General features: G+C 32.5%; 1 protein-coding gene and 2 pseudogenes across 8 annotated transcripts in view; all 3 read right to left on the reverse strand.

The window, feature by feature from the left end:
• The window catches only part of DOCK7 (dedicator of cytokinesis 7), a 173,644-nt gene that overhangs the window by 12,027 nt on the left and 134,503 nt on the right, over nt 1-27,114 (reverse strand). For 4 of the 8 annotated variants that reach the window (XM_023536213.1, XM_011369542.2, XM_023536215.1 and 1 more), the window contains 11 exons: nt 25,647-25,743; nt 23,050-23,146; nt 22,531-22,665; nt 21,488-21,640; nt 15,527-15,685; nt 14,762-14,862; nt 13,640-13,832; nt 12,175-12,318; nt 9,562-9,693; nt 8,008-8,022; nt 1,766-1,900 (listed from right to left, as the gene is read on the reverse strand). In XM_023536213.1, the coding sequence (XP_023391981.1) occupies nt 1,766-1,900; nt 8,008-8,022; nt 9,562-9,693; nt 12,175-12,318; nt 13,640-13,832; nt 14,762-14,862; nt 15,527-15,685; nt 21,488-21,640; nt 22,531-22,665; nt 23,050-23,146; nt 25,647-25,743 (1,361 nt within the window). Of the gene's footprint in view, nt 1-1,765; nt 1,910-8,007; nt 8,023-9,561; nt 9,694-12,174; nt 12,319-13,639; nt 13,833-14,761; nt 14,863-15,526; nt 15,686-21,487; nt 21,641-22,530; nt 22,666-23,049; nt 23,147-25,646; nt 25,744-27,114 lie in introns of all 8 variants that reach the window. The other 4 variants (XM_023536214.1, XM_011369543.2, XM_023536216.1 and 1 more) reach the window with 1 other exon arrangement.
• LOC111745324 lies at nt 854-968 on the reverse strand (annotated as a pseudogene).
• Nucleotides 26,092-26,210, reverse strand: LOC111745301 (annotated as a pseudogene).

Consider the following 27,114-nt stretch of genomic DNA (forward strand, 5'->3'; position numbering starts at 1 on the left):
CTCTGAAAGATACTCCTGAGCAAAATTAGGCCATTTAGTAAGTTCTTGTACAACTATGTCAATAATTACAAAATAATAATTACTTAGGTTCACAAAAATTATATTTAGCCTACAAATTAGCATGGTCTCAGACCATATTTATTCAACATTATCCCTATCTAGTCATTTAAATAACATAAAATAGAAAAAAAAGATTTTCTTCAATAAAAAGACAGGATTCCACAAGAGGGCCTCAAGAAAAACAAAGAGAACAGAAAGCAGAGAGAGACAAAGGAAACAGTATTTTAGATGTAGAGGCTCTTTTATTGAGTTCGATGTGGCCTGATTTCTTGCAGACATGAGTCAATGAATGAGCATTCATTTTTGTGAATGATTTAATGTAATGTTCCAGAATTTTCAAATAAAAGCACTGACCTATTGAAGTATTATATAGGTTTAGATTTTGAAAAAGTAACCCTGGGTCAAGAATGTAGTGACTTTTTCCATGTGACACCAAGTAGCAAACATGGGCAATGAATAGAGCTATTTCGAAGGAAAAATTTCATCTGAATCTTCAAAGATGAAACCCTACTCTTCCTTAAAAGATAATTTTTTGATTAAGTTTGGGAAATCCTGTCTCAATATTTCCCAAGACTTACCTAGCCTCTTGAAAAACTTAAGCCAATTTATGGAAGTTGAGCCCCAAAAAGTCACCAATCAGAATATAAAAGTGGAGAATTTTAAAAACAAGCCTAGAACAAGCTTCTCAAACTCTTATATGAATACAAATCACCTGGAGATTTGTTTAAAGTAGATTTTGATTCAGAAGGTCTAAATAGGGCCTGAGATTCTGTAATTTTTTTTTTTTTTTAAATGCCTACAGCACCTGGTCTTCCTAGGTGTTCTCCCATCAAGTACTAACCAGGCCCAATCCTGCTTAGCTTCCGAGATCAGACATCAGGCTTGTTCAGGGTGGTATGGCTGTAGACCATGGACTGTGACTCTGCTGAGGCGCGAATCCAGGACCTTCTGTGCGTAAAGCAGACGTGCTAACCACTACACTGTGGAACCATATCCCTGATATTCTATATTTCAAGCAATCTCTCAGGTGATGCCAATGCTTCTGGTCCCTGAACCACACTTTGAGTGATAAGAATAGAGAAAGGTTGGAAAGAATAACTATAGAAAAAAAAAAAAAAAAAAAAAATTGCTTAGCCTTATAAATATGAAAAATAATCATTTATGGTAGAAATTAAGACTATCCAGAAGCACTAGAGCAAAAATTTACAATCAGTATCCCTGCACCAAAAAAAAATATTTGTATGTGGAACAGTTAACTAGGTTAAGGGATTCTATGGTATGATTTCAAGCTTTTAAATTCTAAGGATATCTCACTGGGAATCAGTTAAACCAAAGCGATAAAGCTCTGAGTCAGAAATTTCTTGGGGTTCTAGTTCCATCATTAGTTGCTACTCAATTCTTTATGCCTTTTCCTACAAAATGTGTACAATACTATAATTTCTCCATAAATCACGGTAATTCTGAAGGGCATAGGGTTTCTAAAATATGTGAAAATAGAACCTCAAAAGAAAAAAAAGCCAATATTATTTTACTATTGCCATAAAAGATTTGAAAGAGATTATTCAGTATTGTTTTACTTATCAAAAATCCTTCCACTCTAAATGAATAGCTAATTTGTTAGGATTTGGCTTATTAAGTGATTAGATCTGGATCTGAAAGTCTATTCATCACCATAAATTAAAGACGACATTTTATGATTCACCACAGCATTCACCTCCAATCTGTGAGATATCTCTGCAAGTTTAGTTATTGCAGGCTCCTTGTAAACAAATTCCTGTTCATCCAAATCCCCGAACTTGGTTCCATAAAAACCAACACGAAAATAGGTGCCAAACATCCGCTTACCATCCTAGATTTAGGAAAATAAAGAAACTTTAATATAAAGTCTTTTCATTTTTCACATTATATATAGATAACCTTAGAATGTAATTCCCGAAACCATAAAAATTTTCAAAATTACAATATTTTATTATTTCTCAATGAAGGTAAACACAAAGTAAATAATCTTTTTTCATTATTTCTAACAAATAACATGTCATTGGACTTTTACCAAGTGACTAAATCACATATGGTATACGTTTTTCAAGGTTTGTACCAAGTAACTACTTCACATTGGTCCATACATTTGAAATAAATTCACTTGTTTTCCTTATTGCAAGAAAAGATGCTTGGTATAACATGAACTGTGTCTTAATTATCCTGAAATTAGAGCTTGCTAAATAAAGTTAAATTTAAAAACACTAACATTTTTAATTAGCATTAGCCTTTATATAATCTCTTTACAGATATTAAATGAGATCATACAAATTAGGAGCCAAGTAGAGCACCTGGCAGAGAGAAGATGATCAGATAGTTAAGGCTATCAATATTGAGAAGCACTAACCCAAAAGTTTACAATCAGTATCCTTGTGCCAATAAAATATTGATATGTGCAAGAGTAACTAAATATGGAACAGAAAGGGGAAAAATATAAGAATAAAAGATAAAAAGAAGAAACACTTGAGATGAGTTGGTTAATCTATAGTCCCAAACCACCTACTGCATACATTAACCACACATTCATTTCAAGTATGAAGTATATTAAGGTCACTCTTACACAGTGCATTTGAAAGTGAATTCCTTTAATAAAGATAAAAGTTAAAAACTTTCTATGCAATTCTTTCACTTTAGATACAAAAATATTTCAGAAGGATTTTGTGGTGGCTCCTACATACACAGACATGTGTTAAGTATTTAAATATCACTGAATTCTCTTTAAGCTTAATTTGTCTTCTATTTATTTTTCCTATATTGAGTTCTAATTGAAAAGGCAAAAGGGCATGTAAAATAAGTCTCAAATTTCACAGACAATTAAGCAAAATGGGAAATGCTGATTCTTAATTTACTGGTTTTATAATACAAACAACAAAACACAGTGACTAAAAACATCCCCATATTTTTATCCAGAAGAAGTAAAGTTTCTTTTTAAAAAATGTCTCTGGCACTAATGAAACTTAAGATTTCTAATTAAAATGTTTTCACAAGTTAAATTTGAAAATTTAACAGACATAAAAATTAACTGATCTCTATAACAAAGGAAATCTTTCAAGAGAGAGTAAATGAATTCAATCAAAATTATAATTAAAACCATTGATATGACAATGGAACAATATAATAATAGCAAATTTTGACATAATTAAGGAATTAAAGCACTTTGTAGAAAATAAAGATATTTGAAAAAAATTAGTAATTCGTGATTAGTTTTCCAAAACAGCAAACACATACATACATACATACATACATATGTGTTCCTCTTTTTAAGAACACAGATATTAAAATATTGTTATTCTGGCTGTACTCCTCTCAGAGGTTTCCAATTTAAAACACTATTCCAAACCTTCAATATTGTGGCCTTTTAAATATTTGAAGACAGCTATTAAGATGTTTCCTTTAGCTAAACTTTCCAGTTCTCAATCATCTTCATTATGACAGTAATTACTATTCAGTTTGCATTTTATTAGGTTTTCAATGCCATCTTAAATGTGGTATTTCAGAAATAGACATCATACTGCTGATATGATCTGATCAGTGAAGGGATCAGTGGCCTCACTGCTTCCCTGGATCTGGACTTGGATTTTATTAACACAGCTTAAAACTGAACTACTAAGCAGCTATTTAAAACTCTTTATTTACTTTCTCACACTAACATTCAGTTCAAGAAAAAAAATTGAGTGCTTACGATGTGTTAGGCACTCTTCATCAGTAATAGAAAAATAAAAATAAGATTTGGTTCAAGAGTAAAAAAGGTATTCAAATAATTGCAATACAAAGGGTCATGTGCTATAATTAAAAAGTGGTATCAAGAAATATTAACCCTGTTGGAACCAGGTCACAAAAGAGGTGGCATACAGACTCAACGAATGAACAGTGGACGTAAGAGGAAAGGAAAGGACATTGCAGTACAAAAAGAGAAAGGGAAACGAAAGGAGGATGCAAAGTTATGAAACAGAATGTATGTAAGGAAAACTACTTATTTACCCAATCGCATATTTGAGTGCTTACTATGTGTCAGCAAACTGTTCTAGACATGTGAGAAATCAGTGAACAAAAGAGACAGAGGAAGTGGTCAGGATAGGTCTCATCAAGGTGACATCTGAGCAAAGATGTAAAGGAGATGTGAGAGTTATTCATGTGGATCTTTGGAGAAAGTGCAGGCAGAGAGAAGAGACGGTGCACGGGTCTCAGGGCAGGAGCCTCTCCAGTGTTTGGATAATAGGAAGGTGGCCAGTGTGGCTAAAGAGAGTAAGCGGGAAAATGGAGGTGATAAGATCAAAGAGGTAACTATATGGAGTTACTAGAATTGAAAATGAATGTGTGTGTACGAAGGTGGAGGAAGGAGCAGCAGAGGAAAGTTAAGAGTCTGAGTAAATTTATTTTCAACTGGAGTCCTCTAGTGTCAAATCACTGACGCTCTCAGGTTCATGAAAGCATAATTACATAGCTTCATCTTCAGGAAAAAACATCATCTTTATTTTTCCTCAGAGTTTTGGACCACAGGATATTTGTTTTTCCTTGGCATATTTTTTTTAAAACCCATTTCCTATCATCTAGCCTATGTTTTCTAACATCGCTTTCTCTTACTGTTAGGAACTCTTTTCGAACTTCCCGTTATTCCCATACTTCAACTTGTTCTTCCTTAGCGGTTCTACTTATTAAGTCCACAATCTTATGGATAATGAAACTATGTCCTAGACAAGGAAATCCACCTACTCATCTATCCATATGTCTAATGGTTGAAATCTCTTATGACAAGTATATCTTAAATCTGTTCCAGTTCTTTTTATCTGTATTTCATAAGAAACATTCTGTTAGGCTAGTTGTATATTTCCACAATGACACCACTTTTATAACTTCTTTTATCCTCACCCAATTATTTTCCACTATGCTTCCTTCAAGTTAACTGATCTGCATATAGGCATAGCAGTATTTCACATACTGGTAATTCTCTTCCTTTCTATTAGATCTATTCCTCTTAAAGAACACATATGCTTTTATTAGTTTATTTAATCATAGATCTCAATATGGGGACGTAACACTTCTTAGATATTATTAACCAAATTGTACTAAGATTTTAGATAACAGTAATAATAACAATAATAATCTCCATCATTTTTTGAATACTTAATATGTGCCAGACACTAGCTATCCACTTTACATGCATTATATCAATCTCATCACAACTCTGAGTTAGGTACCATTATTTTCCCCCTATACTGCATATATGAAGAAAAGTAACTTGCCCAAGGTCACAGTGTGTGAACCATACTGTGGTGTATGGGAGCTAAAGCCCAATATATTTGACACCTTAGTCCAAGTTCTTAATCAAGCTATGTAATCTCCATACTCTATATACTGGTATACAAACTCTAGGACATAAGTATATATACCATCTTCCACTTCTCTGATGTTTTCCTTGAGAATTTTTGAGACATTCCTTGAGTCAATTGCTTGGTACTTCCTTCTCTGTTTTGTCTTCCTCTATATTATAACACTGTCCTTTACTGTGGATACAAATTGTCTACTTCTGAATACAAATGGATCACTATTTGGTAAATTGATAAATGTATCTTTTTAAAATGAAAATATACACACACAAAGTGAGATGATTATACAAATTTCCATACAGATATTCAACATTTCTCTTTTTTTCTAAAGATATTTTAAAATGCAATCACAAGAAATGATTAAAGCATACTTTATCTCCTATTATTTAATAAAATGGACTCGGGAAAATAAAGGTGAACACTAAACAGCCATTAAAGTACTGAATCAGGCACAAGAGAGCCACTAAGATTCATGAAGGGCTCATGATTTGTTACTTCGCATAGTTAATACTTTACCAAATTGCTAAGTATCAATTTTTAGAGTTATCTTTTACATATATACACAAACGCACACATGCATCCCAAAAAAGCTTTGCCAACTCAAATAATTTGTGCCAAATCAAGGAGCATAATGAAAAATATAACTATGGCTAATATATAAGCACAGAAGGCATTTCCTGTAAGTCAAAGAGTGATGATTTATCAATTCAAAGAGTCTTTCTACAATGTTTAAATTATCATTCCTGAATTTCAACCCAGTGAGAGTTAAACTTTGAGAATATAAGGAAATTAGCTAGGAAACATAGTTCTTAGAAAAAATGAAATTACTGAAGTTTTCTGAGTCAAAAAGAAAAATATTCACAAGATAGGAACTTACCACAATAGACAATAGTAAAAGTAGGGAGTAGGGTCAGCAACCAGGGGCAAGAGAGAAGAGAAAACAGAAAGCATTTTAATTAGGGAAATTTCAAAACAAATAAGCAGCAAATGGTAGCAAACACATTTTTAAAATGCAAGCATCCACTTAAGTTTTACAAGGAAAAGGCAAAAAATAAGCGTGCAACAATTTTAGAAGCTACAAAGCTAAAGGCCCAGTGAAAAGTAGTGACAAGAATATAAACAAGAAAATAAAGCCTGTGCGACTTTTACCATGCAATAAACATGATGACAGAATGATATTAATGTCATAACCAGTGAAAATTATACCTTTCAGGGGTCGATTTAGCATCAAGCAGACTAGTAATAAACTGCTCAGAGGTTTCAATACATCTTCTTTTATGCCTACTTTTCAGCTAATTCCATTTCATGTTAGGAAATTCATAAGGAACTTTATCACTCACAGATAACCATGGCAAGTCTCTTTATATATGTCTTAATTGAGCCACAGATGAGGGATTCTATACTAAATATTAATAAGGTCATACACATGTAATCTGGAGAATTAAGGTACATATAAAAGCACAAAAGCAAAAGGAGGGAACCAATTCAAAAATGAAAGAAAATGGAGTAGTAACATTTATTCTTAAGATTTTCTATTTGGGTCGCAAAACCAAACAGAGAAAGTCTAAACCGCTTAGTCAACATAAACCTGATTACCAAGTGAAAGGCAAAGCAGACAATTTATAAAATACACCTAGCTTTAAATAAATCTGATTTATTAATACCTTGCTTTACCTCATCAAAATAAAGTAGGGTACATTTTATATGATTCCTTCCTTTAAAGTGAAATTTAAAACAATGGCAATCAATTTCTTCCTGGAATTTTTCAGGTAAGATTTGATTTTTATATAACTTTTCGTGAGCCCAACAACTTAGAACATAAAAGGAAGCACTTGTAGTCTTCATTAAACATCAATTATCAAACACTATCAGAATGAGGTCAAATTAAATTTACGGTTCTCTCAACCTCTTTATCCATACCCAGAACAAAATTTAAACGACAAAAGTAAATTTCTTTCCTCAGTAGTGCTTATACTCAAAGTGAAGTGACTCAAGATCAAATTAACACATTCTTTCATCAATTCTAAGATGCATATTTTTTTGCTCACATTTTAATATCTTTGCAGTTGGCATCTTTCAACTGATAGGATGTTGTAGCTTAATACACAGGTTTCTTTTTTCTTTCTTAAAGGCATGTAAAATAATGGGATGTCTTACAGTTGATGGCATCTTAGATCAGATGAAATACAGTATTTTCTATTTATACCTCTGAGCAATAACACATAAATCGACCTCTGTAAAATGAGGTGAAACAATATGGTTAAAAAGAAATCTGTGTGTAAAAGTCGATGAAAGAAAATGCTCCAAAGGATAAAAACAAACTAAAGTGATGACAAAGTGGATCATTTACCAAAGAATCTCATTAGTGTAATATGTGGATTTCCATGCACTGCCTATAACCTCTTAATAATAAAATTTTTAAAATAGCTTACAGTACTTTAACAAATTTCTTTGGTTAATGAATTCAGTTGACAGCAGATAGCAACAGAATGCCCACAGCTAGCACATGTGGGCAAAGCATTGGCATAAGAAATCTGATCAAATCAATCTATTAGTGCCTTTAACTAACTAAAACATTACCTACCTCCCAGCCAGTACTCTGTATAATAAAAAGTAAAAAAGGGCAAGTCATAAAAAAAACTGTTTAAAAAAAAACAAAAAAAGGCCAAAGGAAGTTCAGTAGTGTAAAGGTACCATATACCATAAATCCTTCTCCATGAATAGAAGACACTAAGATATTTTAAAATACCATATTTTTTCACTTAAGATTGCAGATAATTTTATAAACAGCTTGTTCAAAACCTAGTAGCTAAGATTTCACCTTTTAAAACTTTAAAAGTGAAAGTACAAATCTTAGAGAAAGAAAGGCAACTGCTTTTTTTTCCCCATTTGTGTGTCTAAATTAGATTTCTAAATAAACTGAGCTACCCAGGGTAAATTGGGATAGAAATTGCCACTTTGCTCAATTGTCTTTATATAAATGGATAAAAGTTTCTTGGAATCTACTAGCTCTAGGTGGTCCAGACCTGACATGTATAATTTGCAATTTACAGCTCTAGAAGCTGGGATGAGGTTCCTTTGACAGTGTATGTATGTATAACTGATTGTAAGAAAGACTCACTTGTTATGATCATGAATCCTAGTAAATCTTTGCAACTTCAATATTTTAGTAGCTGACAATAACATTCTGGCTTAACAGTATAGCAGCCCTATTTTAAGACTGATAAAGAGTTTTCAGATTATATCAATTCATCTAGAACAGCTTAGTCCATGGCAAGAAAGAGGAGGTCAAGCCCATGGACAATGAAATAGGACTAGTACTGAACACAAAACTAGATTTTTAATACTCCACTTCCTTTTTAGATGATGGCAGTAGCAGATAATAGCGCAGGCAGTACAGGAAAGGGAACAGAAAAGTGGAGAAGGAAAAGGCTCAACAGGATATTTCACAGAATTTCAATGGAGCCAAAAATTTAGTTTCAAGGACATCAGTTGGTAGTAGTTTACTTCATTTTAAAACTAAGTTTATTTTGATTTTAATTTTGGTGATAATATGTGGATCCCATGAACTATAAACCAGTACTGAAGTCATACTATATTATAATCAAATAAACATAACAATTTTATTCATTATTTTCATATTCAAAATATGTCAAAGGATTAGTGAATAGTAACATCTAGGAAAAACAATTAAGTCTAGTTGAAATCACTAAAAATATTAGGACTTTATTAAACTTTCACATCGTTTAATTAAAAATTAATTTGAATAGAAAACTTTTTGGCAGCAAAGGAATAGAAATCAATTTAAAAATTGGATTTATAATTATAACTCATACTGTATAACAGAAAATAACTCACAATTTAAAAAATTTTGGCAGTTAGTAATAATTCAAAAAAAGTGAAGGAAAAAAGAAAAGCTATGTAGGAAGTTTATGATAATCATAATCTACTTTAGGTAAATTCATTTTTTATTAATGAGCCTAGCTTTGGCCCTGAACCATCATTTTGACACTGTTCATATGTAACCTGATTAAAATGGTCATTTCATGGGATCTAGTTTGACATAGGTACAAAGCAACACTAATGCTTTTAGACAATTTTCTCTGTTTATACTGAAGTTAGAAATTGTGATCGTTACCTGATGAACAATTTTGCTGAATGCTTCTTGAAGTTTACCATGAATCGTGGATAGTTTCTTTGCATCCCGATTAGCTTCATGAATAGGAATAAGTACTTTGTAAACCTCATTAACTGCTTCATACATACCAGCCTATAAGAATAATGTTATAAGATATTGCTTTCTTTAACATAAATAAGAAAGTAAATATTTACAATTTATGAATTCACAATATTTCTACTAAGACAACACCACTGAAGCTTTTACAACAGGACATAAAAACAAATGATACTCATTTTTAATTATAATAAAGCTTAATAAAGGAATTTTGCACAATGCATTGTTTCCTCTAGATGGATGCATATACATGTATGTATGTATGTGCATTTAACATATACACTGTTATGTTAACATTCATAATGCATACTTTTATTCTATATAATTTGAATTGGACATTCTGCTTCTGTTTACCCAGTAAATTACTTCATTAAGGTAAATGTGTGCATGTACTTATATATGCATATAAACTTCAGCAGAAACTAATTCCTAGCAGAGGAATAAGAGAAGTCCAATTATTACACTGGTCGCAGATACACAAGATATCAGACAACCTGTGGCTGCCTAGAAAACTAAAATTACTTACTTTTTCAAAACATTAAACTGGCACAGAAAATCTTATCGGAAATCTTCTGTGGAAAATCACTCATCTTTAACAAAACATGATAAGGCTCTGAACCACCAGATTTTATTCCACTAGATGCTAGTGGGCCAGGGGTTGGCCAAGGGTTGCTCTGGTTATACTCAGCATAAAAGACGAAATGTGTTTATATTGCTATTCCATTCTCTCACCCTTATTAATCATAGTTTGGTGGTTGTAGTGAGGGAAGAGAGAGATATTTTCCAGCAACCACTGAGTTCCCACTGCCTCACAAATCAGCAAACATATTTTCTCAAGGAAATATACATATAGTTCTTATATTTTCTAGTCAGTTCACAGGAGCTTATTTAAGCAATCAGGTAGCTGTAATAGTGAGATATATTTAGTGTAACTAAAATGCTCCAGTAATTATTTTAATTAAGATTAAGCAGATTAATTGAAAAAGGATGAAATTCATAATTACATGCTATTGCAAAAGAAATTCTGTAATATAGGCCACCATACCACAATATAAATTCACCACTGTGAATTATTAAAATTACAAACACACACACACAGAAGCACACAGAACGTATATTTATTAAAATATTCCATTAACAGCAAAAGAAACTTTTCCCCTGCTACTTCAGATCACTTAAATTGAAACTCGACTTGCAGAGATCCAGGGAAAGAAATCAAGACATTTGAGGTCCTCAAAGACAAGAAATTTTTATATGATCCAACACCTAACATTCTTAGTCTCAGAATCATTATATTTAAATGAGTTGGTTTTAAGTGCCAATAATGATGAAGAGGATAATAATGCCAAACATACTAGTACTTACCTGGAACCAGATACTATGATAAACACTTTACATACATTATTAACTCATTTAATTCTGACAACATTCCTATGAAGTAGGTACTATTATTAGACGCATTTAATGGATAAGAAAAGTGGGACACTGATAGGTTGAATAATTTGCACCTGAAGTGATTTAACGACTAAGGTAGCAGAGCCAGGATTTGAATTCTGGCTGTATGACTTCTAAATCTAAGTCCTTAACCAAAAGATTGCAGGGTAGGGTTAAGGCCAAGAAAAGAAATAACCAATTCCTAAAAGTAGTTCAGTAGGGAATGAGGGCAGCATTACATATTACCTCAAGCTTCCCTCTTATGCTGACATGAACCTCACTGTCTTCTAAACCTTGATGCTGGGACACTGAACACTCAGCAGAAATGTCACAGAAAGTAGGTGACCCTATCACCATGGTTCAAGAAAGTAAGCAGGGATTTGGCTGGCTATCTTTCCCTTCTACAATAAACATCCCATCTCAGATCCAAGTGACTGCTTCAATTCTTCACACATTGATGGAGAGGGACGAGGACTGGGTTTAGCATAGCAGGGCAGGTCAGACAAGGAATCTAGGTTGTGGTTCATGAAGCCCCTGATAAGTAAGCTCCTGGCCCCTAACACCTACCTAATAGGGCTCACCATGTAACCAATGGGATGAGTTGCCATAATTTTCCTGAGAACCAGGGCAATGGCCAACACACTCAAAAGAAGATTCTTCCTTTCATTCAACAGACAAGTTCTCTATCTAGAGCCTCATCAGTCTTCCCAAACAGGAACTTAAATCATCCAGATGCTTTTTATTTTGTATTGTTGTTGTTTTTTTTTTAAATAAAATTTTAACATTTTAGAACTGTTTGGTGGTAAAAGTTTTGTAAACCAATAAAAAATGTGTTGTAGATTAAGAGTTGGTTCATAAAAAAGCAAGTGAAAAACACTAGGGGAAGTGATAGATTATTAAGACAAAAAGGAGTAAGCAATGATGAATCTAGAAAGAAAATTTGTTCCTATATAGTTCTTAAGGTACTTAGAGAAAACAATCATAAAGAAAAAAGCAGGTTCATAGACAGAGAAAATAATATACATATCACTAATAATTCAGAAGTATGTAACTGTGGAAAGAGAATGAACAAGAGTCATCTACCATAGAGAAAGAAGCAGCTGCTTGTTCCAGTAATCCCACAAGTCCTGACTCAGTAAAGTACTTTCCAGAGCAGATACCTTCTTCATCTGGAGATACCACGTCGTCTGAGACTGCAGACTCTTCTAAAACATTAGATGAAATATTCTAGGGGGAAAGATTGAAAAGGTTTATAAAATGGAATTAATTTCTTGGCATGAAAGATGTATATGAAGAAGTAATTGAAAATGAAATATAATTATCAGCTTAAGTTAAAAAAAAAGGGTCATCAATGCGCAGACAAAAGACAAATCTAAAATTTTGTATTTTGAAGATGAAAATAAAACATCATTGCTAGATAACTTTTCCATTAATAAAAAGTTGTGAGAAAAAAAATCTTCTTGAATCATGGGCTAAGGAAAATAGTGTTATGACATAGGACAAAAATGGTCTCTTTGACTTGTCTAACATACACTAAGTTAATGAAAAAACAGGTATAATAAAAGCCCTTTTATACCATGAGATTGAGACGAGCCATTATCTCTAAATAAAGAAATGATGCATACAAACCTTAAATATTTTATTTTAACCTAAACATTTACGGTAGTTATACATTCATTTGTCGATTTTTCTAAAGTAGGTCTAAGGTCTTTTCTTTTTGTATGGGTCTCCAGATCAGGGTTCCACATAATCTCTCTTGACTAAATACCCACAACACAACTATCATTTAAGATTTCCAGTTTTTATTTCTTTAAAGTTTAAGTAGAGTAAGATTTGAACTTAGAAAGATTATCAACTTTAGGCTACATTTCTAGGAGCTTTTCCTACAATCTTTTGTCTTTGACTGGACCATATTAATTAAACAGTAATCATTTGGGAGACTCACTTTTATCAAGTCTTTGCAAATCATACGACTTAGTTTTCTGAGAAACAATAACTCACTTTCTTTTTGCATTCAGATCTCATTAGAGGACATAATATTTAATGAAATTTTGAAATTTCCCAAACCTGGCATTAACGGTTTTTGAAGAAAAGCGAAGTATGATTGATTCAAGGCAAGAAAAGCATTCAACTAGTGACTCAGAGGTGTGTAACCCTACAGTAAAGTATCATCTCTGAGTCATGGTATTGGCATATTTTATACAGGGAATTGAGAATGTTGGTTTATTTGGTGTGTTAAATAAAAGCCAATTAAGAGTCTCTAATGAATTCTAATTCTCAATATTTTGAGTCTATAGCAGCATAAGCAAACAATAAATTTATATACCACCAATAATTCAGAAGTAAGAAAATGTGGAAAGAGAATTAACAAGAAGTACTCTTTCAAAATGTATTAATGACAGTGATAGTGAAATGTTAATTCATCTTATGAAGTACACCTTCAGTCTCTATGCTTTCTTACAAGATGAATGAATCTAAACACCAGTGAGAAAAGTTAAAACCAAAAAAGGACATACCTTGATTTAATGAAAATCTGGCAGATTCCTACCTGAAACGTTACACAACCCACAGGAAGATACTTCCGGTCCTCTAGCATGCTCAAATATTCAGCAACAAGTGCTGCCGAGTGGACCAGGCACTGCGCAGCTTCGGCATGGTTGCTGCGTTCTGAGTGTTTGCCAGCCATGTTCTGCAACCAGGTCAACCGCAGGTCTGGAGAGGTCTGGTAGCCCTTGGCAATTCTAATTAGAACAGAAATTCTTCTCAATTAGCATTTACTTCTCAAACTGAAAGGGAGTTTAGACTGTTTGTTTAGTGTTTTATCTACAAAAATTTCTGTTATCTAACATAACCTATTAAAACAAGTTTTCGAGTGGTATGAAGATGTCTTTGAGTATGCGTAGAGAAATAGCTGTGGCGCTATGGAATGGGTAATATTAATTTTCTTGGAGGGGAGGGGTAACTAAAAAAAGACATGCCATATTAAAAATCTAGCCATTAAGAAAATAATTGGTAAGGTAAAAACTATGAGAATTTGTGTGTTCAGTATGGGAACATAAAGAAGTTTTACATTCAAGAAAAAAGGGAAGATTTATAAAAGATGGTATCAGTGCATCATCTTTATTTTATATGTGACTTTAAAGAACTCCAGAACTGTGAAGAGAGGGTTATATGGCAAGGAAAAAGTTTCAAATTTTACTTACACCTTTCAATATACAATACGAATTTTAAAATTCTCAAAATGTGCTCCTAAAAAATATTATCCTACAGGCATAACCATATTTAAAGTCAGGAAAATTAATGTTATGATAAAATAATACACTATATTTTCTTCCTAAAGGATTGATTTTTACATTAAAATATGAGTCTTGAGCCTTCCTATGAAGTCTAGGGCCCAGGATGCCAAGGAATTAAATGTGTTATGGTTATTTTAAAATTTTTTCTTCTTTTCGATAACCAATACATATACTGAACAACTATGCATAGTTCTTAAAAGAAGAAGTGGCATGGGGATCTGAAAAAGCAGCCTTAAAAAAGTGCATTTTGGCTTTTCAATCAACCATTAAAAGATGACTTAATATCTGCATGTTTATCTTTTAATCCAATGTTTTCTGTGTCTTACTAACTTAAACCCATTATACAAGGTATAAGTGAATCAAACAAATGCTACCTGTACATTAGATCGATCAACATTTCAGGATCCTCCTGGTGTTCCTTCATTTTAACAGTATCAGAAAGGATCATATGGAGATTGAAAACCAAATCTTGGACCTGCAGCAGAGAATTATATGAAAAACATTCTTCAACTGCCATTCATTCACAATCACTAAATTATTTTGGAAGACATTTCAGATGAGCATTTGAATAAATAACTTCAAAACAAATAATATGATATTGACAGAGTTCTGAAAAGTATGAATAGGCTGGGGTATGGTGGATTAAGGATAGTAAACTTTATACGAATTCCTCAGCAGACTGTTTTTTTCAGGTCTCTCATCTAGAAACAAGAACTATAGGTAGAAATAAAATATAGGGATATAATGGATATAGGAAAAGAACACGAAGAAATTCTCTCCTATGTTTCTGATTTTCTCAAAAGGTAGTTTGTAGAAACAAATTTTTAAGAAAATTACTCTTGCAATAACAAGTGAGAATAACGTTTTATCATACAGCTTTTTGTTTGTCTATACTGCCTAAGTCTACTTGCTCTTTTTGTTATAAATTCACAGAATTAAACATTTTTAATTAAACATTCCAAGAAGGAAAGGTGGCCTATTGAAACAAAAAAAATTCAGCCCAATCTATGGCATATGATTTGTTGGATTAAAAGAAAAACAAGGTTCCTCCAGTAAAAAACAAAGTCTGATTTAACAATTGGAAAGTGCCTATTTACAAACCTATTTCAATTAATGATCTAGAAAGCAGCATTTCTGACCTGATCAGGAAAGGTTGTTTCCCTCAATTCCAGATCTTCTTCAGCATATGTCAATATAGTCTTTAGAGACCGTCTTAAGAATTCTTCATTAAAATTCTGAGATGTGCCCACCAAGGAAGATAGTGACATGGTTACTTGCATTTTCACCCTGGCAAAGTTCTGCAACAGAGAAATTGTTGTGTCAGCGTTTAATAACAGAAAGCTTAAAGAAAAAAGTATTTTTTTTTTACTTGCTAAAGGAAAGTTTAGTGAAAAAATACCACTCTAAGCAAAATAGTTTTTAAAAAGTAATGAAATATGCATGTTGAAATCTTATTTTAAAAAGGACATAAAACGGAATCTTGCTGTGAACAATATGCTATAAAACAGGGTTAAAAAAAAGCCATGTGTTATAATCAAATTAGAAGTTGTGCATAGGACTTTACATTGACTAATTAAGAAGTATATGTTATTAATAATAACACCATTTTTATAGATGAGGTTATAAAGCTTGACCAACATCACAAAATTCTTAAGTGATAGATGAAGTCTTTAAACTCCAGCCCATTTCATTAGGTCCTAATTTAACAGACATTATGCATAAAGTAACTTATAGGTAGAATCTTTGGGTGATGCCTATGAGTTTACATTTTCCCTTTTTTAATGTAAATTGATTTCTGTTCCATCATTCACCACTAAGAAACCACTAAGGTTATTGGTAATAACACAGTAATTGCCAAATCCAAGATTGTTTTTTGGTCAGTACTCCACTTGACATCTCTGCATATTTAAATGTATTAATTACTTTTCCTTGAAAATTTCCTGCCTTATCTTCAGAGGTACCATTTTATTCTAATTTTCCTATTTTTTATCCACTCCTTTTCTGTCTCCTTTATTCCTCAGTTGTCCTTCTTAAATACCAGTCAGTATTCCTGAAGATTCTGTCAAAATCTTTTCACTAGTCATACTCTAAATAACCTCATCCATGTCTTAGACTAGTATAGATACATGTCGATGTCTTCAGCTCATACTTCTCTCCAGAACTCCAGGCCATTATATTTTACTAGCTGGCTCCACCTGAATGTCTCATGGGTACCCTCAATTTTAACATTTCTATAATACTTGTTTTTCCTATTGATTAAATAAATAGTGCTATTATTCTTGTAGTCATTCAAGACAAAAACCTGGGACATTCTCCTCTCTCATTAGTCATACCATTAATCCTATACATATCATACCTTAATCTGTTTCAATCTGTTTCAATCTGTTCTTCCTCCATTCCCAATGTTATCACTTTAGTTTATACCCTTACCATTTCTTACTTGGATTACTGTAATAAATTACTAATTGAACATTCTGCCTTTTTCTTACCCCTAAAGTCTATCTTCCATCTAGCATTAGGAAAATTTTTATAAAATGCAAATCTAAACATATCACTCCTTTCCTTAAAATACTCCAATGGCTGCCCATAGTGTTGACGATAAAATTCAAGTATTGACTCATTGACTCAGTAATGTGTCAAACTATATGGTGGGAACTGAACGTATACTAATAAACAAAACAAGTACCTGCCCTATAATAGTTTAGTATAGGCCTTTTTAATTACAACTTTATCTCTTACCACTCTCTCTTCCAGCCATAGCCACCAAGAAGTGCTAAAAAAGTATCTTTCTCTGTTTGCCTGTGTCCTTCTCTCATCTCCATGACTTTCTAATTATGCACAAAGCTCTATTCACCTACTTATTCATATGATTAGGCATTTCTTCATCCTTAGTTCGAACATTTTTTCTTTCTAAAAACCCATCCCTGAGTGCATAAGCTATTTTTCTCTGCTTATACACTGTCCTGTGCTAACCTCTCGTTATATTAACAACAGCAAACACTTATTCAGCATTTGCTTAGTGCCAGGAACTGTTATAAATATTTTAATTAATATTAATTTATATAATCCTCACAAAACCATCTGATGTAGGTACTATTATCAGATAAGCATTACCTGTTCATCTCCTCTCCCACTAGATGCTAAGCTACCTGAAAAAAGACTGCCTATTTATTTGCCCAATGCCTACTAAAGTATCTAGTATACAATTCAATACTTTGTTCTAATATCTGTTGAACTATATAAATCAAGGAATAAGTCAAGGAATAAATCAAGGAATACTTATTCCTTTTTAGAGGTACTATCTGACACTAGGATGATAAATTAGCTATTTTTATCCTATTATATAAAGCTTTCCTAAAATAATGGAAAAATGTATCAAGAAAGATTCGAGTGTGGTCAAATTTTAGGAACCTGATTTTAAAACTAAGCAAGATCAATAAAACAACTGGATTCTTCTGTTCTGGATTAAGAAAAAAGACGTGGCTTCAAGTAAAAATAGAATAGTGTGAGAGAGCAATTTCCCACTTCTCCTGGATTTCATACAAAAAGAAAAGATGAATAGGAAAAAATCCATAAACTCTATTTTCAGCAAAATGAAGAGACTGATAAAGCCCATACATTAGAAAAATGCATAAGGGCTGCTAAGACAAGCTAAGATAGGAAGTCAATAGAAAGCAAGGAAGGGAAAGCAAACAGTGAGGAATCCTAGGGTATAGATTTCAGAAGTAAAGGGAAAAATGCTTCTTTTAAATAGGAGACTTATTTTGAAGTGATAAAACTCTCTGTCTTGAAAAAAAATGAGCTAAAAATCTGGGAGGACTGGACAAAAAGGGATTGATCAGAAACTTCAGAAAGTTAGGTGAGAGCTGTGCATAATAGCAAAGTTCCACGAGAAACACATTCCAAAGGAACTTCCTACATATATCTGGGCCATGATAATCCGACTCATTCTATGTTAATAAAAAGGTAAAGAAGATCAATGAAACTCACCAGATAAAGAATACTTATTATAAAAATGCTGTTGTGAAACAGGTGTAAATTCTAATGAAATATTTTACCTTAAATTATAAAAAATTTATGAAGCCATTAATTTTAGGAAGGAAAACAAAGCAGAAATACAAGAATTCAAGGAAGGATAACAAGAATTGCAAAGTGATGATATGAAATAGAAGTTTACATGTGAGCTAACACTACCTGAAAAAGAAGTAGAAAAGAAAAAGATAAAATTGGTAAAAGAGAAAGATGTTGTGAAAAGCACGTAAGGAATATAGGGGAAAGAAATAAGAAAAGCAAACAAAATGAATGGAAATTTAAAATGTGTTAAAAAGAGAAAGAGACAATGACAGATAAAAAGTAAAGCAAAAACAGATTCAACATATGTATAATTGGTACTCAGCAGAAAAACTCCAAACTCTGGAAAAAAACAAATATAGAAAATTTTCTGAAAGAAATAAAAGTAGACATCATGTGCCTGAGAAAATTAACAAAAATCTGCTAACACCATGACATAGTCTAGAAAAGGTATTTCATTTTAAATATAAAGAAAAAATCACTCAAGTAGCTGGGAGGGAAAACATTATCTAAAAGGAAAGAAAATATCAGGCTATCCTCATATATCTCTACAACAATATTTAAAGCCAAAAGAAAATGGTATTCAATACCTTTTTTTCTCTTATATTAAGTGTTCCATCTGGTAAGTTTTGCTGATCTTTCTCACCCTTTTAATTATTTAAAGTCTAAAGCAAAAACTTAACCATCCTTGCTGTCTTAGAATTACAGACAACTTAGAATAATCAAGAACTTGGGAAATATTATTCCCAAGATCTTCCTTAAATAAACAACTACAGGATAATATTAAGCTGCTTGATAGTCATTCAGATATTGACATTTTTCTTTTTCGGCACTTGACATAAATAATGACAAGTTGAATAACTTTTGTTGAATTAAATAATAAAGTTTTTTTTTTTTTTAATTTTCAAAGCCTAAGTCACACACAAAAGCACTGAGAGTCAGACATGAACAACCACCACAAGGAAGCCAACGGAAGCCAACAGGCTCACATAGACCACACCTTGCCATGTGACTTTGAGATCAAACAATTGATTTGAAGTCCCCCAAATCACAGCTATATATTCTCCATAGTTTTGTAGCACCAGTCGTGCATATGTTTTCTTTATCTTCCATGAACTTAATGTCAGTGCTGCTCATGTAATACCAAATAAAACCCAATGAGAGAAATAAATACAGTTGACCCTTGAACAACATGGGTTTGAACTACACAGGTTCTCTTACACACAGATTGTTTTCAGGAAATACCGCAAAGGTATTTTCTCTTCCTTATGGTTATCCTAATAACATTTTCTTTTCTCTAGCTTACTTATTGTAAGAATACAGTCTATAATACATATAACATTCAAAATATGTGTTAATCAACTGTTTATGTTATCAGTAAGGCTAGTAGTAGTTAAGTTTTGGGGAACCAAAAGTTATACGTGGATTTGTAAATGTGGATTCGGTGCCCCTAAGCCACGTTGTTCAAGGGTCAACTGTAGTAAAGAGTAAGGTGCTGGTGGTGGTGCTGAACTTTGGAAGGCTACAAACCACTGTGACACTGACAGTTAACATTTGTTTCTTCTTTCCCTAAGAAACAACTGTCACTCGCTTGAAGGCAATATTGCCTCCACTGAGAATGCATGATCTAAAGAAATAGAGGACTGAAGATATAACATGGTTATAAAGGTAATCATTGCAGCAATATAAGCTTTCCTAAATATGATAAACACTATACCCAAAGTATAAGGTGAACTGACCAGATGGTGCAAGATGAAAACAACCAAAACAATTTTTAAAAAAGGAGAGAACCCCAGGACATGTCTGTTATAATAGCAAATAGGAAAAGAATTAATTCAATTTAGAGACTGTATTACATAGTAAAACTCAACTCTATGTTGTATATGAGAGGCACATCTAAAATAAAGTGATTCGAAAAAGTAAAAATAAAAGGACAAAGGTAACTGAAATAAGTTCAAATTAAAAAGAAAGTAGAGGTATTTTAATACCACATGAGGTAGAATTTAGGCCGAAAAATAAAAGTAAAAGTTTTAAATGAAACCAAGTCAGGAATTCAGGCCCTTTTCAATTCTAAAGGAAATAATAATTCATAAGAAGATGCAATGGTTATAAATATCAATATACCAAATAGTTATAAATATCAATTCACCAAATAAGAGCTAAAGGAGAAACAGACAATGTGTATGCTTTAAATCACTTCTGTCAGTCCACTAAATGGATTAAAAATAAACAAGGATATAGAAAAACAAAATAATGTAGTTAATAAGGTATATTTCTTTAACTCAATACTCTAAAAATAATTTGTAAATGCTTGTGTAACATTTATAAAAACATTATTTGGACACGCAAATACACACCTCCACAATACAAAAGAGACATAACATTGTATGATTACACTGCAATGAAACTAAAAATTAACATAAAAACTTTAAAACTAAAAGAACTGTCAACTCTTTGGGTTAAAAAGAAAATACAAACTGAAATTATAAAATATGTACAGATGAGAATACTGAAAATACTACATCTCAGAATCAATGAGATACCAAAAGCAGTGCTCACAGAAAAATTCTAAAATTTAATTCTTAAATACTTACATGAGTAAAAAATATGTGAATTAAACATTTGACTCAAAAAGCTAGGAAAAATACAACACATGAATATATTATCAAATAAAAAAGTTAAATAAAAACATGCAATTCCTCAAGGACTGGCGTATAAGGTACCAATCCAAGGTATTTAAACCTTTAATGTTCTTTATTATTACTTTCATTTTAATTAATGATAATTAAAATTTACAATAGCTCAACATACACTTATATTCTAAGTATGTACTACTATATGTGTTATTTTTAGTATAGGAAGCAAATTAGAGATTTGGATTTTTATGTTATCCATAAAATCCAAGTCAGTCTAGGATTAGACTCAAAATATGCAAAATAATTCCATGATCCCCCAAAACCCATTTAATAGCTGCAGAAGTTACATTCCCTTATGAATCCAGAGATAAAATCCAGAGACAAAACACTTACATTCCCAATTTCAAAGTTCTGCCTCATCAGTAGGTAAAGGGAGGCACTAGCGTGTGACCGTATTGTACTGATGCTACTGCTACAGTGTCGGAGAAGCCGAAGGCATAGATCAGCACACTGCTCTGTCTCTTCTTCAAACAGGAGTTCTGGGAACTGTAAAAAGCAACACCAACACCGACTTTATGAACTAAAAGTTCCAGAGATATGTTAAGATAGCCTAAACTAGAGATTTGTTGGTATAGCCCAAGAATTAAAAGAATGATTAAGGGACAGTATTTGCCAATGGTTGATAACGTGGACCAGAGCCAGACACTGGGTTTGAATACTGATTATGCCACTTGCTAGCTAGTAATAGTGTGACCTTGGACCAGTTTTCTCATTCATAAGATGAGCCTAATAATATTGTCTACATGGGATTGTATGACTATCTTAGATTAGATAATGTGCATAAAACAGTATAGTAACTAACATGTAATAATTCTTTATGTGTTTTTATTATTACAAAATAGTGTATAAGTTATTTTCACTGGTTAAGTTTAATCAATATCTCTGTATTCCATCTTATCAGATGACTAAGATAAAATAACTATCATCAAGATCTAAGAATACTTCTGGGGAAAACAAACATAGGAAATAAATATTTAAAGTAATTGAACACATTTTCCTTCTTTTCCATTCACCATAGGATATGTTAATTTCAATGGACTGAACTACTTACACAGTGAATTCTTGATAAATCAAGTCAATAAGGAGTAGACAGAACAGGATGAAGAAAAAACAAGAAAAGCCCCCAATTCAAAATTAGCTATTAATTTCAAGTCCTTCTCCACATCAAAACTACTATTTTTAAGCCAGGAACTGGTTAAAGGTGATGTGAATAAGAATTCCAAAAGGCAAGCAGTAGAAGAGAGGCAAACAAGAATCAGGGGTCTCGGGTTATTATTAAAATTTTAACTATAAATATATTAGCCAAGGCACATGTCAAATGCTCTTAGACAATGTTAATAAAGTCTGACAAGCCTGCAGGTACAAAATTAACCTACCTTTGAAACCAGAGCTCTTTGTGTAGCAAAACAGTGTTGTAGATAAACTGCACTTTGGTTACAGGCCATGCTATGGAGTAGCACTTTTAGCACCCCACCAAGGATGCTCTCTTTGGATTCTGTTACAGAAACTGTCTGCAATTCAAAGATAAATAAAATAGAGATGTACCTGAAATTTGGTTAGGGAGACAGACTATGTATAAAAAATATATATTTTTAAATTAATTAATTAAATTTTTAAATTGAAGAAATGATGTAAATTTTTTTACAGATCTTTTTTTTTTTTTAAAGAAAATGATAATATAAGATCCAGGAGTACTTCAAGAAAGAGGTGGTTACCAGGATTTCGATAAGAGAAGAAAAGGGTGGAAAAAGTTGGATAGTATTTAAATGAGAAGCAAAGATAGAACTTTTAGGAAGTACTGATATTTAAATGTAATTATATGACTTAGTAAAACTTTCTCCCTTACCCCAAGTTACCAAATCTATACTTTAAATTCCCCTTCTTTGTGTTCTTACCTGGACAACAATCTCTAATGTATCCAAGATGATGAGGTTTGCTTCAGTAGCCAGATTTCCATCAATCAGTGCTTCATGTTCAATCTCCGCTCTTGACCTAATATAAAACATTATAAGAAATTATATTTATCTTTTTAAAAAAGCAATAGCTCTACAATTCAAAACAGAGTTAAAGATGCATAGAATTAAAAAATCTTGTAACTACTTTTTAATATTTGCCTGAATGAAAAATTATAATAAGACAATATTTTACTAATATAAAAATGTTTTGTTTTACCCTACATTTTGTTGACCATGCTGATACACATTTTTTCACACTATTACAGTATGAGAATGCCACTAAAAGCAGAAATATTTAACTTTCAGAGATACAGCAAACACAGGAAACACATTGTTTTGTTCTGAATGGCATAGACAGTAGGTGGTGCTATGTGGGCTTGCATTAAGGGCTGCTTCATGTAAAGCAACATTCAAAATGTTCAAAGAATTTCAATATATTAATTTAGGATAAAGGTACTTATTTTTTTTCTAATGTTTCATATAATTTCCCAAAATTTTTGAAAAATTTTGATGCAGAAAATAATTTAACTCTTCAGTGAGACTCTGGATGAAATCACTCATTAGAAACAAAACAACTCGATGTCAATAAAGTGGTTTACTTGAATATCAAATATTTACAAAAGTATTATTTAATGAAAATAAAAATTTAAGAAAAACTACACATTTGTTTTAGTAGCAATACATATACAGAAACTATATATTACATCTAAATAGACAAGATGATACATAAATGAAAGCAGAAGTCCAAGGACATATTAAATGCTAACTTTCTGAAATTCTTAGATGTTCGTCTTTGAAACTTTATTACTACCACTAAAGCAAACAGTTTATTAATTTACATTTTACAAATTAAAGGAGAGGATACAGCAAGGTTAGAATTAAATTTACAAAGAATATATACAATGTTCAAATATAAAATTCCAGAGAGACTTCTGGGAAGAAACATGACAATGACAAGATGGTTTAAACAATAAGAATCAGGAAAACATCAAAAATAAGGCTTCCTTAGAACACAGCAAGATAAAGGGAGAGAACACATTATACAATTGTAGATAAAAAGCCGTAACTAACAGTAGAGTACCTTGCAGCTTTGAGATTTCCATAACACATGTGGATAAATGATCAAAGAAAGGGACTCGGACAGACACAAAAGAAAAGCAGACACTCAAAGCTTAAGAATTTTAACTTATTTATATTATATTCACTATCTGCTATGGTCTAAATATTTGCATCTCCCCGAAATTCTTATGTTAAAATGCTAATGGTCAAGGTAATGATATTCGGAGGTGAGGATGCCTTTGGAAGGTGATTGGGTCACGAGGTCAGAGCCCTTATGACAGAGATTAGAGCTTTTATAAAAAAGGCTCCAGGGGGTTTGCTTGCCCTTCTACCATACAAGGACACAACAAGAAGTCTGTATAACCTGGAAGAGAGCCGTCACCAGACACCAGATCTGCTAGTACCACGATCTTGGACGACCCAGCCTCCAGAACTATTAAAAATAAATTTCTGTTGTTTATAAGCAACCCAGCATATGGTATTTTGTTACAGCAGCCTGAAGAGACTAAGAACATTTCTGATAATTCCAAACTCTCATCTATATGATACTAAGTTTATTGCTTCTCTCTTGGCTGGAACTTGTCCAGGGCCTTGTCTTGTGTTTTGTATTTTACTGTGTGAGCTAATATTTTTAGAAGTTTATTTATTTGTAAGAATCCTCTAATGCTTGGGCTGAATATGGATTTCAGATAGGGTGATCAATCACCCTGGTTTGCTTTAGAACAGGACTGAGGGGTTCCCTGGGATACAGAATATTCAGTGCTAAAATCAGACGTCCTAGGCAAACTTGAATGAGTTGGTCACCATATTCTCAAAGTTTCTTGGTCCAGTCAAGATACTTGAGGGCTAAACTGTAATCACAAATTCTCAAGAGAAAATATTTGGCCCTTTGACTTGATCCCAGGTAAGCCAAGTAGTTTTACCTGCAGTCACCTAGAAGTGAGACAGGTTTAGTTCTAGTTCCCCATATGCTGAAGGTGCAGTCTTTAGGATTCCAGGCTCATGTAGAACATTTTTAGTTGTTTTTGGCAACAGGGTCAGTCAGTGTACCTGGCGTGCCTCCATGCTAGAAGCAGAAGACCTGCAGTGTTTTGCCTTTCTTTAATTGTATTTTAAGCTCCAAGAGAGCAAAGGTTAGTTTTTTTAGTTTTTTTTTAAACCTTGAAATATTTAGTTCATTGTGACACCCAAAATATGCTGGGTTGTTGGTAGAAAATGAGGTAACATTTAAAATATGTAACATTCTGCTTTACTATCCCATATGGAAAATTCTTCCCCCAAATCTTTTTCAATCTAAAATTTAAAAATTAAGGATAGTGCTTGCTTTGGCAGCACATATACTAAAAATTAAATACAACTATTTTGTCTTCTAAGATTTAAATGCCTAACATAAATAAAATAATACTAAAATTAATCATTTTTCTCTTGCAATCGAAATCTAATAAATCCATCAGCAACATAAAAAAAAGTTATATTACTTGTCAAGCTTTTCAGTGTTTTGACGCCAGTGAGTCATATCCTTTCTCCACCTCAGATTCTCCTGACTTCCAAAGGCACTTCCAGATGGGCTTCTCTCTGTCAAATTTTGAAGTCATTTTTAGAATGTTATTTTAGTAGGACCATATACATGTATGTTTGTAAACATATAAGAAACACTGCACAAGATTATTGATTTTATACACAGCCAATTTAATCCTCAATACAAATGGAAAAATCTGACAATGTACTTTTTATTAAAAGTTTTTACAACGGTTACAGAAGAACTATATTTGCTACATGTAATATAAAAAATACCCTTTAAAATAAGCAAGTTTTCTAATACTGATTGTCTCAAAACCTCTTTTTTTTAGGCAAGGCAATCCTTGGTTGACTTCATAGATTGCAAGGACCTTGTCAGCTTACAATCCCCCACCCCTTTTTTTATGCCTACAGCACCTGATCTTCCTGGGTGGTCTCCCATCCAAGTACTAACCAGGCCCAACTCTGCTTAGCTTCCGAGATCAGACAGGATCGAGCTTGTTCAAGGCAGCATGGCTATAGACAACTGTCTCAAAATCTTAACCATATCTATATGATATGACCTCATTCTACCATTCTCCCTCTCACTTATGCCACCAGTTAGTATATGTGTGTGTGTGTGTATTCTGTATATAGTCTCACTATATAAGCTTCTCATTCAAGACCTGTGCAATGGTTGTTGTTCCTTTCACCTGATTGTTCTTCCCATCATATTTTCACCGGCCAATCATTCAACACCTCCAAAGAAAGACCTTCCCAATTCTCTAACACTTCCTCTCCTCTTTATTTGCTTTACTTCTCTTCATAGCAATTATGAACACAAGAATACATAAACTACTAATAAAAGAGATTATGCCTATTTGTCCATCACTTCATGTCTAGGGATGACAAAGTTTCTGACACATTTTGAGAGTTCAATAAGTTTTTGTCTGATAAATGAAGAAAATAAAAAGGATTCTTAAAGTAATCATTTCTTTTGGTACACAGAAGGCAGGGCAAGAAAAAGACAGGGGCTTTCTCCCGATAGGTTTCTAGGATGGAACGCAGATTAAACAGTATGGGCTCCTTTAGGGAGCAGCAGCAATAGAACTGATTTCACACAAATCCAGCAGGAGCAGAGAAGACATTGAGAATTGTGGAGACATATACATTCAAACAACAGAATCAGTCATTTCAGGCTTTCAATGAGAAAACTAATGCTCTTTTTTGAAAAACATGACATTTTTTAAGAAAAATTATGAAAAAACAAAGATGATATGCCCATATTGGATAGTTAACAAAATAAATATCTATGATCTATTTACATTTTTTATCATTAACCTTTTTTCATGAAATTGTCTCTCATCTCCTTAGTTAAGAATGTCTACCACTAGGTGACTTAGCTTAAATGTCCAAATTCTTATTTAAGAATTGTAAAGGCTTAATTTT

This window comes from Pteropus vampyrus, unplaced genomic scaffold, assembly GCF_000151845.1.
Source record: "Pteropus vampyrus isolate Shadow unplaced genomic scaffold, Pvam_2.0 Scaffold151, whole genome shotgun sequence".
NCBI classification, from domain to species: Eukaryota; Metazoa; Chordata; class Mammalia; order Chiroptera; family Pteropodidae; genus Pteropus; species Pteropus vampyrus.